Source organism: Saccostrea cucullata, unplaced genomic scaffold, assembly GCF_032062105.1.
Source record: "Saccostrea cucullata isolate Sc308-1 unplaced genomic scaffold, CSIRO_AGI_Scuc_v1 ctg18675, whole genome shotgun sequence".
In the NCBI taxonomy this organism is placed as follows: Eukaryota; Metazoa; Mollusca; class Bivalvia; order Ostreida; family Ostreidae; genus Saccostrea; species Saccostrea cuccullata.
The window spans coordinates 1-8,937 of NW_026939142.1; the positions used below are offsets into that span (position 1 = coordinate 1).

The window sequence follows — 8,937 nt, forward strand, 5'->3', positions numbered from 1 at the left end:
AAATACATGTATAAATCAATTTAAAACTTGGATTCCCCATTGTGGCTCTGTCCTACCCTGGAGGTCATGATTTTAACATATAGAATCAACTCTATCCCATAATGCATCCACATAAGTTTCAGTTCATTTTCTTTTTCGGGCCCCATAAGAAGAAATTTACATATATTTTTCCTACTTTTTCAATTTAAAACTTGGATTCCTTATTGTGGCCCCATAATTATAAAAATTTATAAGGAATTTGTTAAATCTATAGAGCTGGGGATCCAAAAAACTTCTCTACATCCATAAACTCGCAATATTGTTGTCATGTTGTTGTCATACTAAACAAGTTTTATTGTATTTTATGAAATAAAAGCTGTTACCATAGATTAAAGCACAAAGTTCCAACTTTTTGCTCAACTTTTATCAAAAACAAAGGCCCAAGGGCCTTGAATTGCTCTTCTGAAAATTGTACAATTTATCACTTCTATTAGAAGCCTCCAACTCAAAACCCCAAAATGCATCAACTTACAAAGTTTGATAAATTTACCCAGTTAAGACGAAAAAAATATAATTATAAAATACCATAAGTAGGTCATAGTGACCTACCTTTCATTGAAATTTTCTGAGGACTCAAAACATTTTGACAAAGACTGATGATTCTAATTAAATAAGTATCTGAGAATTAAAAAGTATCCCCATGACCTATTTTCTGGTCAACATTCTCTGAAAACCCAAGATGCATTATCTGACAAAGTTTGAGATTCTAAGCCAATTAGTACCAAAGATAATTAAATATAGCCATCAAATGTAAAAAGTAGGTCACGGTGACCTATTTTTTGGTACTTATTCAAACCTTAATGCCTAAATTGACAAAATTTGATGATTCTAAGCCAATCAGTACCTGAGATATTCAAAATTAGGTCACTTTGACCTACTTCTTGTTGGACATCCAATGAAAACCTAAGATGCCTCAACTGACAAAGTTTATAATTCCGAGCCAAAAAGTTAAATTTAAATATAGCCATAAAATGTAAAAAGTAGGTCACAGTGACCTCTTTTTTCCCGTTCTCCGAAAACCATGCCTAAACATACAAAGTTTGATGATTCTAAGCTTATACGTACCTAGTTTAAAAAAAGTAGGTCACTGTGACCTTTTTTTTGGTCGACATTCTCCAAAACCCATGCCTAAACTGACAAAGTTTGATGATTCTAAGCTTATACGTACCTGAGATATTCAAAAGTAGGTCACTGTGACCTATTTTTTGGTCGACATTCTCCAAAACCCATGCCTAAACTGACAAAGTTTGATGTTTTAACTTATACGTACCTGAGATATTCAAAAGTAGGTCACTGTTTTTTTTGACATTCTCCAAAACCCAAGATGCCTCAACTGACAAAGTTTGATGATTCTTAGCCAATAAGTGCCTGAGATACTTAAATATAGCCAAAAAAATTAAAAAAGTGGTCACCATGACCTCCCTTTTTGGGCTCATCCCGAAAACCCAAGATGCATCATCTCACAAAGTTTGATGATTCTAAGCCAATAAGTACCGGAGATACTTAAATAAACCAAAAAAATTAAAAGAGGTACCGTGACCTACTTTTAGGTCGTCACTCTCCAAAACCAAATATGCATCGACTCACAAAGGTTGATGATTCTAACCAAAAAATACCTAAATACTTAAATATAGCCATAAAATGTCAAAATAGGTCATCGTGACCTACATTTTGGTCGACTTTTTTAAAACCAAGAGCATTCTACCAAGTTTGATAATCGTAGGTCTGAAGGTAATCAAAATATGCTTTTTAAACAATTTGAAAACAAATGTTGGAAAAATAAAAAAGTAGGTCACAGTGACCTATTTTTTCATAAATATGTTTTAAGGTCCCAAGATGCATCAAAGTACAAGATTTGATATTCTAAACCTCCCAGTGTCTGAAATAATGGGATTTAATGTTTTTAAAAGGATAAGTCATAAAGTTAAAAAAGAGGTCATGGTGACCTATTTTTAAGTTACCTTTTTTGGGGCCCCAAGATGCATCAACTGACAAAGTTTGATGATCATGGCCTTAAAGTGTCCAAAATATGCCTTAAATCAATTTGAAAAAAAACCCCCCGCAAAATTTAACAACTTACAAGAATTGATGATCCTAGTCCTTATAGTAAGCAAAATATACAGTTTTTATTAATTGTAAATTTAGGTCAACTTTGAAGTGACCTTGAGACCACGCCCTTTGCCCCAGGGTAAATTCCCCCTGCAAATTTTAATCTTCGACATATCCTGATCCTTGTATGTAAGTTTGGTGAAAATCTGCCTGGTAGTTCTGGAGAAGAAATTTTTTTGAACCGGATTTTGGTTTTGTTTTCCTGATTATCTCCCCTTGTTTAAAGGTCCCAACCCTTATTTTAGTATAAATAGTAGCCCTTGGGCCAAGGATACCCTGTGACAAATTTGGTATTGATTGGCCTAGGGGTTTTTAGTTATGGCCCATATTCTAAAAAGTTTACGCACACCGCACAAATGGCCATAGCATTAGCTCTTTGAGCCTTTGGCTCAAAAACTAAAAATCCAATAGAGCTACATTTTTTTAAACTTTGGTTTTTTGGGATATTCCACAAAGTCTTTAAATAAACTGACTGACTTAAAAAAAAAAGAAACCAAAAAAAAAAAAAAAGAAAGAAAAAGAAACGTCAGAATTTCTAAATTACATTCATATCATTGTGCTTTTTAGTATCTGATTTAGATTTCAATTTGGACAACAATACATTGATTAAAGAAATGACTTTTAAATATCAATAAACAAGAAAAAAATGAATTTGTGAATCTCAATTTATTACACAGGATTATAGGGGGTACCTGTAAAGTGCGAAAAAATAGAAACGAAACGAACTGAAACGAAACGAAATCTCCCAAAAGAAACGAAATCTACCGAAAGGAAACGAAACCTACCGAAACGAAAAGAAACAAACCTGCCAAACAAACAAACAAAACTTTCAGAATGTTTATATGGTCTATTTTTACTTCATATGAAATTTATATAGTTCAAGCACCACAGGCAATTGTTTCGCTTCAAGTTCTTACATAGGCGTCGGAAGGAAAATTGAAAGTTGGGGAGGGGCTTAACCAAAAAAAGGTAAACCCCAGTTTTCAATTCCTATGTAATATATATCTTTGCAAGAAAGTGGGGATGGGGCTCCCCCCCCCCCCCCTCCCCCCGCTTCCGACACGTATGTCATATTTTGTTAATATCTTACTGAATAATTTACCTACTTAAAAATGACATCGTTCGCTTCGAGAGACTTTTTACTTGTCAGTTAAATCGTTTAAGACGTCTATGGTCAAGCCTCTTTATTGCAAACCACTCCTTCTTCCTCCAAAATTACCTCGATAAAAATAGGACCGTATGTACGTAGAAAGGATACACAAGATTTCGGTTGGAGTTACATGTATAATTGAACAAAAAAACCCAGACACCTTGGAATGGAATACTAAATACTCTGAGTCTCTGGTTTACCCTATGTTTTAAGACATTCGCAATACAACAGTACAGTGACTTTATTTCAAAACCCCGTACATAAACGAGCCTTTACATGTAACACATCAATTTTGATAGATATGTTGAATCTAGATAAATAAGGACTGAAAATAAGAGTAAGATATAAAAATTAGAAAATGATGCACATATTGAAACTAAACATGCATAGTACGCTCGTGCATATTTGCAGCTTGCAAACATGTAAATGCATCTTAGACTGAGAAAGGGGGCATAATTTATCGGTAATTAAATTTTATATTAACGTGTTGAAGTACATGAATTTTATTTGAAGTAAAAAAAGTCCACATGTAGTTACACATTTATAATTATATACATGTTATGATGTACCTTGATTAAAAAAAAAACAAAACATTTTGATAGTGTTGTTTCGTTTCGGCGGTTTCGTTTTGATTTCGTTTCGTTTCGTCTTGATTTCGTTTCGTTTCGGTAGGTTTCGTTTCGTTTCGTAATTTCGTTTCGTTTCCCGATTTCGTTTCGTTTCAGTCGTTTTGTTTCGTTTCTATTTCGTTTCGCACTTTACAGGTACCCGGATTATAGGTGTAAAGTTTATAATAGAATTCATAAGAAACTAGTATCATGATTTGAATAATTTGAACTTTTTAAAATGTTCTTGAATGTTTTCCTTTATGTAAGGTTTTGTTGCTACACATGTCGGTATATTTTCTGGCTGTTCTATAAAATTTTGCTCAATCCCTTTACGGGCCCAAATGTTTGACAGCTTTACAATACTCCTTCATCTGTTGCCTGCAAAAAATAGGATGAGATAAAGCCATAGCCATGCAAACATTTAATGATCAGATATTATGTGTAGTTCAATTTTAATGCTAAAAAACTTTAGAAGGCAAATGAAAATTTATAATCATTTAAATGAATTCTAATTCAAACATCCCATTAACAGGTTGGGGATGCCCAAAGGGGATATATTTTTGTTTGGGATATAATATCCCAAATGGGCTAAAAATTTACATAAAAATTTAAAATTTTTATTTTGGCAATAATATCATAAATGGATAAAACACTTAAAAAGGAATAACTTTTGGTAAGAAAGTTTTTCTGCAACCCTACATTTTGGGAAAATTTTTTATCCCCAAGAATTTAAAGGGAACTTCCAGTTTAATCTCCTAAACAATGGGCATACGGGAAAAACTTTTCAACCAAAAGTTATTCCTTTTTAAGTGTCCTATCGGATTTATGATATTTATAGCCAAAATAAAATTTTTCAATTTTTGCACTGTAAATTTATAGCCCATTTGGGATATTATATCTAAACAGACTATTATATCCCATTTCTTTTCCCCCAACCTGATTAATTGTGGCAAATAATTTGGGGGGGGGGGGGGGTCTGAAAAATCATCTGTTTATTTTGTAAAGTATAAATTTTGTTTACACATTATCTGGTTGAAAGTTTCAGCAATACTGTATAAAATAAAAAAAAAAACATTTGGGCCTACTTCTAATGTTCTTTTTCATTTGGGCTATATCGTTGGGGATTTTTTGGGTCTTCCTTGTCGAAACCGGTTTTAAAAGCAACACAGGCGTGACAAGCCTGTGTAAAAGGGACCCCTGGCCATCCGGATTTTAAAGATCCCTTTCCCGGGCACTATATACTGTAAATTTTAGCCATGTTACAATTTCTACATTTGTGTTATGATGGGCGCAGCCATTTTGAAAGAAATATCAGAAATGGATAAGACATACGTATACTGTTTCGAAACAAATGTGTTGACACCTGAAGTAAAGTTTAAAAGATTTTATTTTTATAGAAATGCTTAAATAAACTCTTAATAACTCTTTTAAAAAAAATAATTACTTTGCCTGCGAACTTTTTTTCTTTGGAAATGTCTCCCACTCACAACTTGAACAGTTTACCTTTTCTGAGAAATAGTCGACCAATGAAATTTCAGATACGATGACGTTTACATCAAGAACAAAATACACAGTCACAGGGAATTAGTAATAGAAAATTTTTATTTTTTTTAACCTTTTCATTGCTGTGGAAAGCAATGACAAAGGGGGGAAATATGTAAGAGGGCAAAGTATATTTTGCATCGGGTTCGAGATTCAGATTGAAATTTTTATAAAGTTTACGAATTATGAAAAGGAAAATTATTTTTATGTTTATATTCTTTTTGAATAACTGAAATTATGTTAGTATTTGGCTGTAAGTAATTTTTATAATTCATTTTTTACACTTGTGAATCTGTCCATTGATTGGTCAATTTACCGAATGTACAGTAGGCCATCTTTTGGCGGTATTTTCACAGTAGATGTTGACCAGTGAAGACGTGTGTCAGCCGTGTTGTACTAAACGCCTTTTTGTCTGATATATGTGAGTAATGATATTTTTGTCTTACATTCATATTAGACTAGGTACTTATGTCACAAGTGAATAATTATTCTATATTTTGTGAAATATGCAACTGCGTAATTTCCCGATTGAAAGTTGTTTATTACTAGTCAGAAATTATGTCTTGATGTTACCATCTAGTCATTTGTTTATAAGTATGTTTATAGGTTAAAAATAATAGATGCCCTGATGATATATGATTTTAAAAGATTATTCAATGCAAAACATTTTTACTATAAAAGTGGCTCCTTGTCAAGTACATGTAAGTATAGTTTGTATGAATTGAGTAGTAAGACCTGATTGTATTTATAGTGGACAGTCCTTGTGTGATGACGTCACAGTGACCGGAAGCGGCCATACTGTATTCCTTACTTAGGTTTGTGAGCTGTGTACATTTTTTATTACTTATTATATATACTGCATATTTATTTCTTGCTTAGATTATATGCTGTATGATAAAGTGTAATAGAAGTCTGACTGTCATAAATATTTCTTAATGAAGTGAACATTACTTTTTCCTAATATTGAAATGTCAAGAGGTGATATTGTACTTGTTTACATATATTTTTTTATGACTATCATTTTCAATTGTGTATTGTTTATTTTAGGACCACTGTCATCATAATCGTCATCATAACCATTGATATTCATTCAAATCAAGAATAAAAGAACTACATACAAGAATATTTCTCTTGTGTTACATTAGTATAATAAAGCAAGACTGCCAGCATACAAAAATTTCATTTTCGTCTAAATATAGATATTTATATCAATATTGTTCAGACAAAGCAATGACCGAAGTTCTCGAAATTTTGACTTTCTTAGAAGTTCTGTACCAAATAATCACACGCAAATGAAGTGATCTGCAGTAATATTTATTCTAATGTCTTCTTAGATGTGGATGTTTTTAATGTTCAGATAAATCAGATACATGGCTTCATACAACACCAGGTTTTCTGTGCTCAAGAATCTTCTCACTCTTTATACCCATCCGAGCATTTCCGTCTTTATTTTTTCAGTATTTATACTATATATAATATCTATAGTTCCTTAATGTGATATTTCATGGTAGATTTCGAATCATGTTCCACGGCAGCGAGGGAGATATTTGCATGAAATATGTACGCTGGAATCAAAGTTGAAAATTAAAAAAAAGGGTGAGCTGCGTCATTCTTACCGGATGAAAAATGAGGTCTTCCAGCAAAATCTTCCTTCTTTTTCACTAAGGCCTCTATAACAACGTCGTTTTTATTTAGAAAAACCCAAGTGCTGGATCCTATTTGATTGCAAAAAAATGTGCGTTAAAAATGATTTTTTTTATCTTAAAATAAACCATTTTACAGGCTCTCGTAATATTTCTTCTATGAAAGGTTTTCATTGCAGGATAAAAATTAATTTTACGAATCGTTGTGTTACTCCTCGCAGAAATATGTGAATGAGGATGGAATGTGGTGTAGAGTCAGTAAAGTCATTAGAATATGGACAGATTTCATCTCATTTTGGGTTCTAGAATTGATTCAGGGGCGCCTGTATGTAGGATCGTCATCGTTGGTAGAAAATAACTCACCATATGACAGGCGTAAGACTGGGCCATATTTCTTGGACAGTTCAGCTACTTTCTTGTGCATTTCAACTGATGTATAGACTGAAAAGGTTGAATTAATTTTTAGAATTATCTCAATATAGTTATTTTATATATTAAAAGATTGAGTTCTTCATCTTACAGATTTTCATAATTAAGTTTAAAATTAATCCCACTCTTTGTCTTAATTCTGTACAACTATGCGATGCTTAAAAAAAAACATTTAGTTTCCCTGAATAACTTAATCTAAAATATAAAATTTAATTATTTTCAGACATAATAGTAGATCGTTACGATGAAACGTGATTTAAAAAAGAAATATTTAAAAAAAAAATGTCAATGGTCTTTGTTGTAGATAAATTTGCTATTAAAGCATGTCAAAAACAGATAATGGTGTTTAGAGCTAACGCAGATTTTCTTTTTCAAAATTTAACCAACTCTTCTGTATACACCAGTAACATATCTGGACTTGTACTGACTTACATTTAATCGGAGAAATTATTTAATGATATTGTGAGAAATTGAAAGTTGAAAACGAGTTACTTTTATAATGTCCAACAAATGGAATGCACCAGGGACCTGGTGGCAGACGATACTGTATTCGTTTGATGACGTAATAGATGATGAGAGATAAGCTGAGACTCGCCAGTATGGTCTGGATGTTGAGAGACAAGGTAATCATGATGCATCAGCCTTCTCTTTCCTTTCTATTTACTTTCACCTGTTCATCTGTAATGAAGGTAATATTACTCTTATTTATCAAATGACGTTATATATAACATGATTTTCGGATGTATAAAATCCTATATCCTAATAAAATTGGCTTATGACAACCCCTAAATATCGCGTCCATTGTAACTGAAACGCTTAATACCGAATTTCTCTTTTGGCAGATAATGCTTTACCCACCTTATTAGGGGCCTTATAAACCTGTGCCTTAAAAACTGAATTTAATTTTTATTACCCCAACTCCTTCAAAATATTAAGAGGTAGTCCGCCGAAAAACCAGGCAGGGTTGTATTAATAGGCGGCACATCGAATGTGACGAATATTTGAAATTTTATTGAAAACAATATCAATGTAGTCCAAATGGAATAATGTAATCGAAGATTTGTTTTAAAATTGCTTATCTAGTAAAATATCCTTTTGTTTCGTGTTCTTGAATTCCCCTATATAAACCATTGAATTTAGGTCAGAAACAAAGAACTGTAATTTCCAATACTTATTTAACAGGGCTATAATTCACGCTGAACTAAATCTAGAAATATTTTGTCTTTCAGCTTAAAAAATTAAATTGGTGGGCAAAACACTTTTGATAGTATTTTTCTGTCAAAATATAGAGACGTTTTTATGAAATTTTGCGATGTAAGAGTTATCTCCCGTGGCATCGGTAAATCTGCTAAACACCTTACTATCGAAATCCTAGTGAAATATTTAGAATATATACACAAAATAAAATTATTTAACA

The 8,937-nt window shown here is 32.3% G+C and overlaps 1 protein-coding gene across 1 annotated transcript; it reads right to left on the reverse strand.

The window, feature by feature from the left end:
* Positions 1-7,032: 7,032 nt before the first annotated feature.
* LOC134252321 (cytochrome P450 2A1-like) lies at positions 7,033-8,200 on the reverse strand. The gene is made up of 3 exons (XM_062734762.1): positions 8,013-8,200; positions 7,455-7,532; positions 7,033-7,163 (listed from the first exon to the last, which is right to left on the reverse strand). The coding sequence occupies exons 1-3, from the start codon at positions 8,149-8,151 to the stop codon at positions 7,033-7,035; spliced, it is 348 nt and encodes a 115-aa protein (XP_062590746.1). The 5' UTR covers positions 8,152-8,200.
* Between the last annotated feature and the right edge of the window lie 737 nt (positions 8,201-8,937).

What these genes read in the sequence shown, in the direction of transcription:
- LOC134252321 (XM_062734762.1), bottom strand. Translation starts at nt 8,151, where the DNA reads ATGATTACCTTGTCTCTCAACATCCAGACCATACTGGCGAGTCTCAGC. An exon ending in ATTTGTTGGACATTATAAAA is followed by an intron (nt 7,533 to 8,012) that starts GTAACTCGTTTT and finishes CAACCTTTTCAG; the next exon opens with TCTATACATCAGTTGAAATG. An exon ending in AGTCTTACGCCTGTCATATG is followed by an intron (nt 7,164 to 7,454) that starts GTGAGTTATTTT and finishes GCAATCAAATAG; the next exon opens with GATCCAGCACTTGGGTTTTT.